This window comes from Vitis riparia, chromosome 15 (genome assembly GCF_004353265.1).
Source record: "Vitis riparia cultivar Riparia Gloire de Montpellier isolate 1030 chromosome 15, EGFV_Vit.rip_1.0, whole genome shotgun sequence".
Taxonomy (NCBI): Eukaryota; Viridiplantae; Streptophyta; class Magnoliopsida; order Vitales; family Vitaceae; genus Vitis; species Vitis riparia.
Window position 1 is genome coordinate 1374834 of NC_048445.1, and position 15140 is coordinate 1389973.

General features: G+C 30.0%; 2 protein-coding genes across 2 annotated transcripts; one reads left to right on the plus strand and one right to left on the minus strand.

Moving 5' to 3' along the window:
• Positions 1–490: 490 nt before the first annotated feature.
• Positions 491–7649, minus strand: LOC117931561 (beta-amylase 2, chloroplastic). Its single transcript, XM_034852536.1, has 9 exons — positions 7171–7649; positions 5911–5988; positions 5432–5635; positions 3964–4158; positions 3505–3669; positions 3018–3278; positions 2675–2893; positions 1801–2020; positions 491–785 (listed from the first exon to the last, which is right to left on the minus strand). Exons 1-9 carry the CDS (start codon positions 7444–7446, stop codon positions 739–741), a joined length of 1665 nt encoding a protein of 554 aa, XP_034708427.1. The 5' UTR covers positions 7447–7649; the 3' UTR covers positions 491–738.
• A 1723-nt stretch (positions 7650–9372) lies between these two features.
• LOC117932574 lies at positions 9373–13140 on the plus strand. Its single transcript, XM_034853851.1, has 7 exons — positions 9373–9525; positions 9924–10010; positions 10103–10309; positions 10399–10563; positions 10642–10695; positions 11668–11811; positions 12781–13140. The coding sequence occupies exons 1-7, from the start codon at positions 9373–9375 to the stop codon at positions 13138–13140; spliced, it is 1170 nt and encodes a 389-aa protein (XP_034709742.1).
• Positions 13141–15140: the final 2000 nt, after the last annotated feature.

Below are 15140 nucleotides of genomic sequence, written 5' to 3' on the forward strand. Positions count from 1 at the left end.
TACATTAGGATATAACTCCATTTTTTTTTTTCAACTTTTTTCTAAATTTTATGGTGTTGTAGTATGTGGCTCGTACATTTAGACTTGTACTTTTTTTATTGTGTACGAATGATAGGTTAAGGGGTGCAGGACGCCTTCCGCAATACAATTTAAGAGTATTTTTAGGAATTTCATTACCTAAGACTTATTATAAATATCCTTTTATATAATCATAATTTGATACATAGTGAATATCTTTTTCCTTGTTCCCGTGGATATAGACAATTAACCGAATCACATTAAATCTACGTGTTCTTCTTTCTCATTTTTCAATTTTTACCATTAATCATTACACAGATTCCAACAAGTACAGTCCATTTACACATCGATTTGACCACGAAAATAAAAAATTATTTCAATTTTCATTTATTATCACGCTAAATTATTTATCATGAATAAGATAAAATTTGCATTTATGAAAATAAAAACTCAATTTTTATTAGAATTTTGATTTTCTTATATGATGGCATGATTTGATTATATTTCCATTTCTTCAGCCGGGTACGGCACATTTCATATGAGTTTTAGGAACGCGATACAGAGGAGTTTTGTAATATGATATAGTGTGTGATCATCAATTCGACTTTCTATTCCGAAAATGACCACTAGACTTGCCTGAAATGCAACTGCAAGTATGCGAGCCGTAATAGACTTCGTTAGACGTGTCTTCCATGCTTATATCAGCAGCTTCTTTTTTTTTTAAGTAGTGGGCTGTGTCACACATGCCAGATCAGGAACCGCTTCCCCTGCAAATGAAAAGGAGAATAGTGTCAGTCCTGATTATCAATATATCACCATATTAAAACTCAGGAAAAATACATGGTATCATTCCATTACATTAGCAGACACATGGCATGGATATAGTAAAAGTTGGACAATTGAATAGGGTTACAAGCACTAAAAAAAATACTATGCCTAACAGAGTGTTTGGTAAATGAAACCTTCATATGAGTTAATAACCTAAATTATTTCATTAAATACCACATCATATCAAATAAAAAAAAAATACTATGCCTAACAGGGGATTTGGTAAATGAAAAACTTAAAAATTAAAAATAATTTTAAACATTAAATTAAAATAATTAATTTATTTTTAATCTTCCATCATTCTACCTACAATATATTGATTATGGATATTTAACAAATAAATTTATTATTTAAAATTAATAAAAATAAATATTAATTAAAATTAATGAAGGTAAATATGAAAATTTAATGATGATGAATAAATTTTAAGTTATCTTTATTTAACAACCTTAATATTTAAAATAAAAGTTAAGTAATAAGTTTTAAGTTAATAATTTATAAATATTTTAACTTAAAATCAACTTAAATAAATAATTAAGTAATAAGTATTAAATTTAACCAAACATCCTAGTAATAAAATAACATGAATTATAACGAACAAAACTATTAGTTGATGGTATTTTGTAATTTGTGACTATCTTTTGATATGGTAATGAAAAATGATAATCTTTGATAACCAAAAAAAAAAAAATCATGATTTTTGATAGTGTTTTTTATATTGGATTATATATATATATAAAAGGTTTTTGAAAGAATCATTGCAAACGTTTAAAAGTGATTTTCAAAATTTATCAAACACATGAAAAAGTGCTTCCAATTCATTAGGAAGTACTTCAAAATTTCTCAAAATCACTGACTCTTAAAATAACCCACAAAAGCAACCAATTTCAAGATTAGTGGATGTCCCTCTTACTCGCAAAAGGTATTACTAAAAGAGAAGGGTTGTGTTTTTACCGTGCATCCTCTTAACAAATCGTTCAAACTCCGTGAAGTTGTGCGTCTCCATGAGAACCGGGCTGAGTCTGAGGTAGGTAAACGCAGATAAATGCCTCCCATCAGGATCATTGAAGGGCTTGGCATTTTCTAGTATCTTGTTATAGCCTTCTCTATCATGGCAAGTTAGAGCATTTTCACTAGCAACTGGAATGCTGACATCCCACGCAGCATTCAGCACCTGAAAAAAAGCAAATCTTCAATAAACAAAACAAAAGTTTATAATTAAAAGAAGTCTCCTTTGAGCTTAGTTAAACACATTTACATGATTAAAAGAAGTCTACTATATATATATAGTGTATACAGCCATAACGTCCCACAGGATTATGGGACCACTCAAACAAAATGTATCTATATGGTTAAAAGAAGTCCACTATATATACATGTAGACACAATGTCTCAAGGGATTGAGCCAAATAGACAGTTTCATACAGGGATTGGGGTTAGGTCTAATACCATTTGTAATGGTCCGTTGCCTCTATGTGAATATTGTCCACTCATGGCTTTAAAATACATTTATATAGTTAAGAAAAGTCTACGACATATATCGTATTAAGAACTTATTCCCCTATGCGATATGACATATCACATTCACTCCAATTGGATGGAGAAAGAAGTTCCTAACACTACATATGTGGTGGATTATGTATTTTAACGTTGTTGGGGTCCATTAGGCCCAAAGCTTACAATATCTTGATAGGAGGAAACAGACTATTACATAGAGAGTTAGGAGGAGTCTGCTATATATGTAGTGTTAGGAACTCTTTTCTCATCCTACATGATATTGCAGAAGAAAAATGCATTGAAAAAATATGGTAAAATAAAAAATTTTCACCTGCCAAACTAGACCCTCTGGGTCTGCCAGTGCCTCTGGGAAGCCCTCTTCCTGGTCCAGTGTGCGTAATTCAACACAGGTGAAGTTCAGAGCAGCCCCATGCTTCTGTAACATTTCTGAAATTGGAGCATAGCCATCACGATTACATGGGTTATAGAACCCAGCAGTCAATTCAGAAGCATGGCTGGCTGTCTTGTACCACCAATGAATACCTGATAGCTGCTCATCAATCAAAATATAGAAAAGACTGTTTATAGCAGAGACAAGAAAATGTAATGTCCAGTTTGCAATTAGAATATTCATCTATCTTATAAAGAACAAAACTCCTGCCAGGTTGACTCACCTTTACAGCAATGCAAGTGCCTTCAAAAGCTAAATTGGCTAGAGCAAGTACACGATCACCATGATCAACCAAAACCCGTGAGTACCAATTGAGGAAGAATCTACCATAGTAGCTATCATACTCGCCTCCATCACAAAAGAAGACCGTCTCATGTGGACGGGAATTATAGTGACCTGCATTATCTGGTCCTTTAGCCCAAAATAGATGACCCCTTGCCTCTGCTGCCTTTGTCAGACTCTTTGATAAGTACTGGTCATAACACTACAAAAGGAACTAGTCGCATCAATGCATAGAAGAATTGCAAGGCTATAATGAAAAATGACAAGCGAAAAGATGATAATGGATGAAAGTCATGATTTCTAAGTATATTGGAGGACTATCATATAATAGGTATGCTGCTTATGCAATACAACGGTTGTTTGATAATGACGATATATGCTCTCAGCCATCTATGATATTTTTATTCAATGCTAGATCAAAATATCACCTGGAATTCACCAATACCAGGATATTTCCAACCATGGTTTGCAGGATAAGAGGGATATCGTAACTCCCCACATGGACCAAGTCCAATTTCAATCTCAGATATGATTCCATTTGCAAAGAACTCATCAAATTCAACACGGAAGCTTCTCATGTAGTCAAAGTAAACCTACATTGGATGTATAACAAATAAAACACTGGAAGGTTAATTACAATGAAAAACAGTAGAATATTTGAAATTATAAAGAGCAATATCAAATAGAACAAGCTTTTAACTCGGTTGTTCAGCCACATGTGATGTCATCTTTCATGAGGGAAAAAAGAAAAAGGAAAGAAGAAGAAAAAGGTGAGAGTGTCTAAAATAGGACAATTTTAGTAAAGGTACAATCACAGACATTTCCAAATTTATTGCCTACATAGAAAAGGACAAATACAACTGAACAATCATATAAGAATGCAATACCTCAACTGCAGTTCGGCCTTTTAAAACCCGCTCCTTGTCAATTCCCCAAGAGAGGCATTCAGGGTTACGCCTTCCTTCCTTATCAGTGAAAAAAATATCTGGATTGCTTCGACCAATTTCTCTAACCCATTCTGGGAGTGGAATATGTACATCATCACCGACATTGCCTCCACATTCATGAAATGACATAACAACCTATGCCAATTCCAGGTGTTAAAAAAAAAAACTGGCAATTGTATTTCAAATAATTAACGAAGCAACATATCCAAATAATGAACAGTTTAATTATTCACGTTGATGTTAAGCTATTACTGTTCTTACATAACAGTGCTCTCTATAATCCATCTCCAAATCCACTCAATTCAAGAACACTAATTCAGCTAGCCAATGACAAGTTCTAGACCTTCACAGTTACTAAAGGAGATTAAATTGCTGATGACATGACTGTAAAAAATTATTTAATTATATTTCTAATCTTATAAACTCCTAAGATTTCAAAAGTTGACATCCAGGCCATTGACTTGCTGGGTGGTAAACAGAAGGCTGGGGATGTGTTTTGATCTCAAGCTTCCCTTTCTTCTCTAATAAAAACACTCTTGTTCAAAACTTTTTGCTGATCCTACAGTCCAAGTCAACCCTTTGGGACTTCTGCAAGCATAAAAATCCCATACTCTTGAGCTCTTTGAGAGAGCACTCATCAATATACAAACTGATGTATTCTATTCTCACCATATCCATTGCCAAGAAATCTCCTGCTGCTGCTTCTGCTCCTTTGGGTTTTAACCTCCTTTTTCTGGTTTTGGCCAAGCAACAAACAACAAAGATGACCAAAAGCCCCTACAGTCATGTCTCAGAAGGCTTTCTAATATCAGAACGCTACACAGGCAACAAAGAAAGGCATTGTTCCAGACCCTCAGAGTGGATTGCCAAACGGTTGCACAGTTGGTAGCTTCTCTATGTAAACACTTTAATCTGCAATTCCATTCCCAGTGAGATTTCAAAAGGGAACCACAGCAGTCCACTGACAGGTTTTTCCAAATGGTTAATGACTAGTAGCAATCTGTTTCTACTAAGATTTTTTGATACCTGGACCTCTAAGTGATCTTAAATCACATCACAAGGACCAAAAAGATATGCCTGTATCATTGTGCAGATACCCAGATTGGAAATGAATCTATTTACCCATTGTCCATTTTCATCTCTTAGAAGACTGTCTGCATCAGAATAAAATGGATTCCTTTGGAGCTATCATTTGTACTTGAGTTTTACCAACCTAGGAGCGGGTATTGGAGCCAAATATAACATTTGGAGAAATGTTCTTGGTTTGCTAAAATGCTTAACATAAATCAATTCCCTAATGCACGTTTTACATTGTGTTATCAATACAGGTTGAAAGCAGGGAAACATCAATAGGCAGAGATATTGAATGCTGAAACAAGAATCACAGCATTGATGAAATTCTACTCACCTGTAACTTAAGCTGAATGTCATGCACAATCTGAAAGAGCCTCTTGTAGCCACTCCAATTGTAAACCTGTGGAGTGTGTGCTTCTACTATTCCCCACCAGCAGTCAACCATAACACCATCAACATTAATGGACTTCAAGATCCTTAGCTGATGTACCAGACCATCTGGATCAACCAACTCACAGTTGATATTGATAACGCTCAGCTGCTCCCCACAAACAACAGAATATATTTAAAAAACATACATCTTCATGGTGGAATAAATTATGTACTAACAGAAAAATGACACAAATGAAAATTTAAACAACTCAGCCCATGATCCCAGATTAGAAAAAGGAAGTTCTGAAGAGTGATTTACACACTGAGTTAGAAAACAGGCAAAAATTAGAAATTGAAATAAATACAGCCTATTAAAGATGAAAAAGAAAAAGGTCTAAATGTGAATAGTGACAAAACATGAGTAGAATTAGAGTAACGCACGGGTAGCATCACATATACAGGAACATATGGGGTACCAGCAAAATCACGCTCCTGCAACTTTAAGGGCCCATCTGCAATCTGTAAAAACAGAGAGAAAGTTTTTTTTTTTATAAAAAAAGGCCACATGAGAATCATCTTAAGAAACTTTTCAAAACAATGATGCAATTAAGACATAAACATCGGCTATAGATCCGTGGAGCTATGGCTCCTTGTAAAAATTACTGCAATTATAATCAGACTGATATTTCAATTATGTCATTAGTTTTTATAATCATGTTGAATAAATCAGTCAACATCATCTCTAATAAACATTCAACTTCAATTGGAATAGCACCAAGCCAAGCCCTATCACTTCCATTTTCTTCAAAAATTTCTCGAACTTCAAACACCTTAATCTACAAGAATACCAAAAATCACTAATTTTGTGCACTTCATTGCATTTTTCTAATAACATGATTTCTATGTAATAATTTCTAAAAATAACTACTCTTTCTTTTGTTGATATCATCATCCTTTGCTCAAACTCTCACACCCTAGCTCTTCTACCAATTAACATCATTCACATCAATTTCTTTCCAATTAACCTTGTCCTAATAAGTTTACATACCTCTCTCTAACCACCAATTTTACCTGAATTATAAATAAAAGTTATGATACACTTTAGTTTACCGTTACTATAGTTTTACTTTCATTTCTAGGACATTTCTACTCTTTTTTGAATTATTCTTTTTCTTTGCAAGGCATTGTATCAAGACCTCTTTGGCATTGCATGTGAGTATTATGGTTTTAAAACCAACGAGGCATACAGATTGAGGAGACCTCAACGGAAGGCCCAAGGAAATCACCTCGAGCTTGGGGCACAGACTTGAGGCTTAAGTTACCAAATGCTCCTACACCTAGGTCTGAGGCTCTCATTAGACATTCTCCACAGATCTCAAAGACTCTGCTCAAACTCTGAAATAGAGGTTGAATAAAAGCTTCTTTGTAGATTTTTTACTCTGGAAATCTTTAAAATTCACATATTCACAGTTTTACCTCGCCTCATCGTAGGACAAATACCTTCAGGCTCTTTCAGAACTATGAAATATTACTATATAATCACCATAGATACCTTCTGCCACCTCAAATTGAAAAGACCGGGAGTTCAAATTGCAATTGCTCAAAAAACATTATTTTAAAAAAAAAAGAATCTCAAAGAAATTAATATTTAAATGTTAAAAACAAATCTAGAAAACGAAAGAGAGAAAAGTATAACTTCACCTTATTATCATCAACAGTATCCATAGGATGATCCTCAGTTTTCTCTCCTCCGTTTGTCACCTTAGTTGAAACCGGAGAACGAACAGAGGATGATACGAAATCTCCGTTTAAGCGACGCGAATTGTACTGTGCTGAGATCAAGAATGGAGAAGAGAGTCTCCGAGAAGCTGATAGGGTATGTGATACCACGGGTGGCAATAACCAAGCCCTCGCAACATTAGAGTGAGCATTTAGAGTCCACACACTCTGGAAAAAATCAGCGGGAGAAAACGCCATAAAAAAGAGGACCAGTCCTCCGTTTGGCTAGTAGGAAAATGAAAGAAATTGAGAGTTTCAATCACTCGAACTCCAAGAAAACTTAAACCTCCAAAAGCTGGAGCTAAATGCAACTAATTTCCCCAGTTGACTCTCATTTTCTTTCGTTTTCTCACGCTTTCTCGCCAGCCAAGAGGGAGAGAAAGTGGCGGGGAAAGGAACTCGTCACAGGGTTTACGGGATCCAAGATAGTTATTTCTGGTGAGTGTAATAGGCCTACGCAAAATCCTAAAATACCCTCTCTTTTCACTAAAATTACAGATATGACACTCATTTTCCAACTATGGGCTAGGCTCTTGTCGACACAGGTCAACACTGTTTCGTAAACTGTGGGCCCAAACCTGTCCAGCCCATTAAATCAGGATCAGGCCATGGGTGAACACACCATGAATTTTTGGATACCTAAAAATTGAAATTATAACCCACACAAGTTGTTTTGTTCAAAACATCAAAACAAATAGAAAAAAAATATCAAAATGGTTCAAGATCGCAAAATAGGGAAAAACTTATCTGCAATGTTTGGTTCCTAGAAAATTTGAGGGAAAATATAAGAGAAAGAAAATACAAAGGAAAAGTAGAAGGAAAAAAAAAGTGAAGGAAAATAAAAAAATAGATTTAAAGTTAATAAATTATTTTTTTTGTTACTTCAAACTCATTTTATTTATTTTAACTCATCAATATAAAGATTAAATAATTTAAAACTACGTAAGTTTTTAATTAGTTTTAATTATATTTTATTTTATTTTTATATTTTTCATAGGAGTCCAAACATGAAAAAATCATTTTCCTTTACATTTTTTTTTCTTAGTATTTTTCGAGAACCAAACATAACCATCTTGTTTGGAAAATAGGTCTAGTAAACTTTCCATAAAAATAGCTATTTGAGAATTTATTCTAAAAACACATTATTTTTCAAAATTAATTTTAGGTACTTTTATTTATTTTGTAAGATATTTTTGAGCAAAAATTCAAAATATGAAGAATGCTTTGCAATTTTTTGAATTATAAATAAGAAAATAATATATATCCTCATTTGGATATTATGATTTAATTAATTTTATTATCGGGACAACATTTTCAATGCAATCCCATTAAGAAAGTAAATAAATAAATTTCTCTCTCGTTAGTTGTACTAAAAAAAGGTAATTAAAAAATATATTTTTTTAAACTTTGAAAGAAACTTAAAAAAAATAAAAAATTAATAGTAGATTTTTTTTAGCTACAAGAAGAAAATATAAGATTTATTTTAATAGAATTTTTTTTATTTTTTTTTATTTTTTATGTTTAAATTCCATATATGGTGCACAAAACACCCATTCATTTTTCAAAAAATGCTTCCCACTTGCCACAAGCTCTCTCATTGGGATATTATGATTTAATTAATTCTAATATTGGAAAAATATTTTCAATTCAATCTCTCATGATATTTATACCTGTTTAACATTTTTCTAATCAAGCAAGTAAATAAACAAATTTGCACTCATTTGGGTATTATGATTTAACTAATTCTATTATTGGAACAATATTTTCAATAATTTCATTAATGTACTAAAAAAGGTAATTTCAAATAATTTTTTTTTAAATGTTGAAAAACACTTTGAAAAAAAAAACATTTGTGATGGTTTTTTTTCCTTTTTTTTTTTTCTTTTTTTAACTAGTAGAAGATGTTATGAAAACCTATTTTGATGAAAATATTTTAAATTTATATTCTATATAAGGAGCAAAAAATTATCCATTCATATTATCTTCTTGCCAACATGAGTACAATATTTTCTTCTATAAGGAGCACAATATTTTAAATGATTTCTTTTGATAGATAAAATCAAATTATTATATTATCACTCTATATATGTATATACTACATGCAAGAGTAAACACTGGACAAAGATGGCTCTCAAAAAGATGATGAGTTGTTATGTTGTGTTACTTCTTTTGATTGTTGTTGATATTAATGGAGTTTGGAGCATTTCAAGAGAAGAAGATCTCGAGCTAGAAAGACAACTCAAGATTTTAAATAAGCCTGGTGTTAAGACCATTAAAGTAAATCCACTTCTTTACTCTTTTGTATAATTTTTTTTTCTTAGATGATGTTTGTTTTTTTACTTAATTTTAAATAGAAACTTAATGCTTATTAGTATTAAATATTAAGTTGTTTGTTTTTGTAATATTTCATTTTTATCAAGTATTAAAAAATAAAGAAAAACCAATATGTTATTTTTTCTATTTAGAAAAAGTTACATATTTTGATTTTTTTCTGTTTAGTAAAAAGTTTATAATAAGTAATAAAAAAATAGAAAAACAAACAACTTAAATTCTGAAAACAAATTGCTTTCAGCAAAAAGTAAAAAAAAAAACAAACACCACCTAATCTTACTTTTAATTACTTTATCTACGGTTGCTGTAAGTGATTCTCAAATGGGTAATTTTTCTATTTGTAGACAGACAATGGCGAAATTTTTAATTGCGTGGACATTCACAAACAGCCATCATTGGATCATCCTTTGCTTAAAAATCATGAAGTTCAGGTAGTTATTACGTTGATATTCAAGTGAATCATACCTTACGAATACTTTTCCACCAAATTTTAAGCACTAAATTGTGTTTAATTTTCAAACAGATGACATTTAATCGTCCTCCGAAATTTGTGAAAGAAAAGAAGACACCATCAGTACTGGGCAAAGGGATAGGGTGCCCAATTGGAACAGTTCCAATTCGAAGAACACAGAAGGAAGATCTTATACGAGCCCAAGCTCTTCCGAAACTCCGTACCAGAAGATACGCTGAAAATAGTCATCCACTAGCCGAAGAATCAAACATTTTTCGAGTAATCTGGGATTTAAATTTTTACCACTGAGTTAGATTATAAGCTCTTAACTTTGAATCAATTACTAACGTGGTATTTTGTTGCATCAGTCTGCAAAGCTATATACAAATGCATTGTCACTTTCGAAGTATTATGGAATCCAAAGCGACTTTAATGTGTACAATCCTACGCTTTCGTCACCGGAACAATCTAGTACTGCTCTAATTTATGTCGCTGGTGGAGTTGATGACTGTGACATATCTGTGGGATGGACAGTAAGTATCTTGAATCTTAACCTCTTCATCTCAACTACTTTATTTTATATATCTAAAAACACTCTTTTGAAATTGCAGGTGTATGAGCCAAGATATGGTGACAACAAGACTCACTTATTTACATATTGGACCGTAAGCGTTTAAAACTTGTGAGGTTACGTTTGGTTTTTAGACAATATCAAGTAGGGAAAAGAAAATATTAAAAGTGCTTTTAAAAGTGCTTTTAATAAGTTATTTTAATACTTCTAATACTTAATTTTTTTTTATTTTTCGAGTGTTAGAAGGAGTAAAAATATTTTATAAAATCACTGTTAAACATGTTTTAAAATTTGTTTGATAATGATTTTAGAAAACACTTTTAATGTTTATAAGATTTCAAAATTGTGTGTGTGTTAAGAGATTTTCATTTTCATTTCTTGATAGACTAAGTTTGTGTTTGTTTTTTAGCTGAACAGAAAAAGTTAAAATATTTTCTTTTTTCTGTTGACATCATCCAACATAACTAAATTGAACTTATTGATAATAAGTTCAATTTAGTTATATTGGATAATGTCAACAGGTCATTTTTAGCTGAATAGAAAAAACCAAATTCAACCAAAAAACAAATATCATCTAAAAATTTGTTTGACAACTGTTTTCAAGAATAGTTTTTTTTTTTTTTAAAACAAAAAAACAAGAAAATATGTCTGACAATAAGAAAACATATTTGACAACTAAAAATTATTTTTTGTCCTTAAAGAATAGAAAATATTGTATTATAAAAAACATATTTTCTATCATTTTGACTTGTTTTTTGAAAACTATTTTAGAAAATAATTATATAAGCATATAAAATAATTAAAAATACAACATTGAATATAAAAATTATTTTTAAAATATATTTAAAAATATTAAAAACATATTAAAAATATTTCAGATTCTCAAACAAATCTTTATTTTATAAAACAAGTCAAAATTTATTTTTTAAAATTATTTTAAAAAATAATTACCAAACATATCCTAAATTTTCTTTTGTTAGAAGCAAGTGTAGTTTAAATTAGGACTTTGGTTTAAAATTAAAATAATCTTTATTAACCAGATTTGGTTTTGATATTATTATTGCAGGCAGATAATGGTGCGACAACCGGTTGCTATGATCTTCTTTGCCCAGGGTTTATCATAACCCACCCTCACCGTACACTGGGCGTTGAACTTCCCACTTCTACCTACCGTGGGGCCCAGGCTGGGATTCAACTGTCTATATCCAAGGTTGGTATATCCTCATGATTTGTTCATCTCTCTTGAAGTAATGTTTACTTAGCGGAAAATTAATAAGAAAAAAAAATCGTTAAAGGAGTATCATTTTTGTTTTAATTTTTGATGCCATGAAAAAGTTAAGAAAAAAATTATCCTAAGGAAAATAGGAGAGAAATTACCAAAACAATTTTTTTTAAGAGGGTGCTTAGTAAATTAATTTAATGACTTAATAATTTAATAACTTAATTTTAGTTATTATATAAATTAATCATATTTGATAAAAAAAATCCTAATATTATAACTTAAAATTAAAATTGATTTTAAGTATTAAATCAAAATAATTAATTTATTCTTATTTAAATCTAAAATTATGCTTATAAAAAAATTAAGATTGATATATATTAATAATTTTTATTTTTTGGCTAAATAGAAAAAAATCAAAATATTTGATTTTTTCAATTAAACTAAAATTAATATATTAATATCAATCAACATAATTAAATTGAACTTAGATAATTTAATTAAATAGAAAAAAATCAAATATTTTAACTTTTTATATTCAATAAAATATCAGACACCAAGTGAAGTTAATTTACCAAATCCTTTAAGACTTTTAACTTATTTTCATTTTTAGGAAAAATAATATATTTGGAAACTCAAATATGAAAAATAGTTTTAATTTTAATTTTAATTTAATTTTTTTTGTTTTTTGTTTTTGTTTTGAGGAATATGCATTTATAAGTAAATTCTTTATTTCTTACCATACTATAAAAAACATCTCAAATTTATCCCAAAAAAATTACTTAATTTCATGACATTCTAAAAACCTATCTTCAGTTAAAAGTTTGCCAGACATTTTCTTGACTTAAACAATGTTTTTCTCTTCTATACAGCAAAAACTACTTTCAGCAACAGTTCCCAAACATGTTGACATAACTTTTTTTTTTCTTTTTTTCTTTCTTTTTTCTGTGTGTTTCTTAGGATCAATTCACAGATCATTGGTGGTTACTTGTAGATGGCCAGGAGTTGGGGTACTGGCCTAAACAACTGTTTGGTATCTTTCGGGTTGCCAGGGAGCTATATTGGGGAGGAGAAGTATTCAGTCCAAGCCAACCTTTACCCCCCATGGGCAGTGGCCATTTTCCAGAGGAAGGAGAGGGTGCCGCATGCTTTATGAGGAAGCTTAAGTATCAATACGAGGATGGAGGGATATTTGTGGATGTTGAAAGCGAAGGCATTTCGAGACTTGCGGACAATCCTAAGTGTTATGAAGCTGGTCCTCTCACTGATAGTGGTTTGGGTCAGACATTTTTTTTTGGAGGGCCTGGTGGACAATGTTAGAATGAGTTTGGCTCCTCTATATCTTTATTTTCAGCTTCCAATTCAATTAAAATAACGAAGCTATTTTTTTAATATATTTTAATCCTATTGTTTATTATACTGTTTTATTTTATGTACTATAAAACTTCAATAAATGAATATTAAATAATTTAATAACCTAACTTAAATAATAAAATCTTTTGGTTCCAACTCGAAGGTGGTGTACTAAGTTAATAAATAAAATAATAATATTTTCATGAATCCTTAAAAGGCCTTTGTATGATATGTATTAAAAAAAGTTCATTTTCTTAATTCATTCTCGTAAAAACATCTTTTACAAATAAAGAATTTTTCTTATTTTTTTAAAAAATAAACTAAAATAAGTGATGATTTCAACTTTTTCAAAAATTATTTTTTCACAAATAAAAATGAGTTTCATTGAACGCATTTGAAAAATACGAATCCACAACCACACCTCTTATTTTTAGAAGTCTTTTTATCATTTATAATTAATAATAATTTTTTAAAAATAGTCTCTAAGGCTTCTAATAAAAGTAAAAACATATTACTCTTTATAAATGAATAAATATTCATTTATCATTAAATTAATAAATTATTTATTTATTGATAAATCAATAACCTCCTTAATATAATAATTTCTCTTAATTCCGAGAGTATTATTTTATAAGAGTTTTACTATATTATATGACAAACATATAGGAATAAAGAAAAAAAATTATAAAGTTTTTGTTTTTTATTTACCAAAATTCTCTTCGGTTTTAGGAGTCAATTTTTATGATGTTTTTAATGATTTATATATACTGTTTTTAATGGTACTTTCATTAGAAATGTATTTAAGAAGGCCATCATTCCCTTTTCATATTTGGATAAATTAAAAAAAAAAAATCGATTCTTTTAGGAAATTTTGGATTTCTTTTAGAATGCGTTTTGAGAGTGAAATGAACTCCATTTTCAAGGGTCTCGTTTTTTGGAATAAATTGTAACGCCCAAGTTTTCTTTTTAAAGGGTAATTTAGGAAATTCTTAATAATGATATTAAATTAATTAATTGATTAATTTAATAAAATGGAAGAGGGGTGAAAAAGTAATTTTACGAATAATACCCTAGGTATAAATAGAAAATTCTCTTCTTCCTGTTCTTTTTTGAATCGTATTCCTGTTCGCAGAGAGTTTCCAGAGAACGTGAAGTTGAGGTCAGATTTCAAGGTTTGAAGAACAAACCTCTATAGGTAAGTTTTTAACCCCTAGATTATTATTTTAGATTCATTAGTTAATTTCAAGCACATTAGATATATTTTTTTTTGGAAAACCCCAAATCTAGATTAGGGTTAGATTTTTTTTTTTTTTTTAATTCGTTTTAATATCAAATAGTGAAAATCTAAGATTTTGATTTTATTATTGGAATTTGGGAGATCTTAAGTTTTATTAGATGGAAAAAAAAAAAAAAAAATTCCTTGGAAGGTTTCGATTTTAGGTTAGGGTTAATTTTATTAAAAAAAAAAAAAAAAAAGGGCGTACATGTACTCGAAGCATGGAACAAAACAAAAGCAAAAAAAGAAAAAGAAAAAGGGCGTGTGCCAGGAAGCCCTATATATATATATATATATATATATAATGGATCATGGTGGCAATGAAAAAAAAAAAAAAAAAACTTCCTTTTTGGTTGGTGTACTCGAGATAGGTTGAGTGGCTTTGGAATTGGTTAATTAAAATAATAATATTTAGTTTTAGATTTATAATTAAGATAATAGTAATAATAGTTTTTTTTTCTTTTTGTAATAAATAGAATGAGAGATTTAGCAATATATAAATTCTAATGAAATAAAATTGTAATTTAATTAAATTAGTAATGTGTTATTAGAAACAAATTGGGAATTTATTAATTATAATTAAATAAGGAATAGAGTAATTAAATTATTACTTTGTTAATAAAAAAAAAAATATTAATCTTAACATTTAGAAATTTTAGGATTATCATATTCATATTTTGAGGTAAATAGT

What these genes read in the sequence shown, in the direction of transcription:
- LOC117931561 (XM_034852536.1), bottom strand. Translation starts at nt 7,446, where the DNA reads ATGGCGTTTTCTCCCGCTGATTTTTTCCAGAGTGTGTGGACTCTAAAT. An exon ending in GCACTTGCATTGCTGTAAAG is followed by an intron (nt 2,894 to 3,017) that starts GTGAGTCAACCT and finishes ATTGATGAGCAG; the next exon opens with CTATCAGGTATTCATTGGTG. An exon ending in ATTTGTTAAGAGGATGCACG is followed by an intron (nt 786 to 1,800) that starts GTAAAAACACAA and finishes TTTCATTTGCAG; the next exon opens with GGGAAGCGGTTCCTGATCTG.
- LOC117932574 (XM_034853851.1), top strand. Translation starts at nt 9,373, where the DNA reads ATGGCTCTCAAAAAGATGATGAGTTGTTATGTTGTGTTACTTCTTTTG. An exon ending in CTGGTGTTAAGACCATTAAA is followed by an intron (nt 9,526 to 9,923) that starts GTAAATCCACTT and finishes TTCTATTTGTAG; the next exon opens with ACAGACAATGGCGAAATTTT. An exon ending in ACTTATTTACATATTGGACC is followed by an intron (nt 10,696 to 11,667) that starts GTAAGCGTTTAA and finishes TTATTATTGCAG; the next exon opens with GCAGATAATGGTGCGACAAC.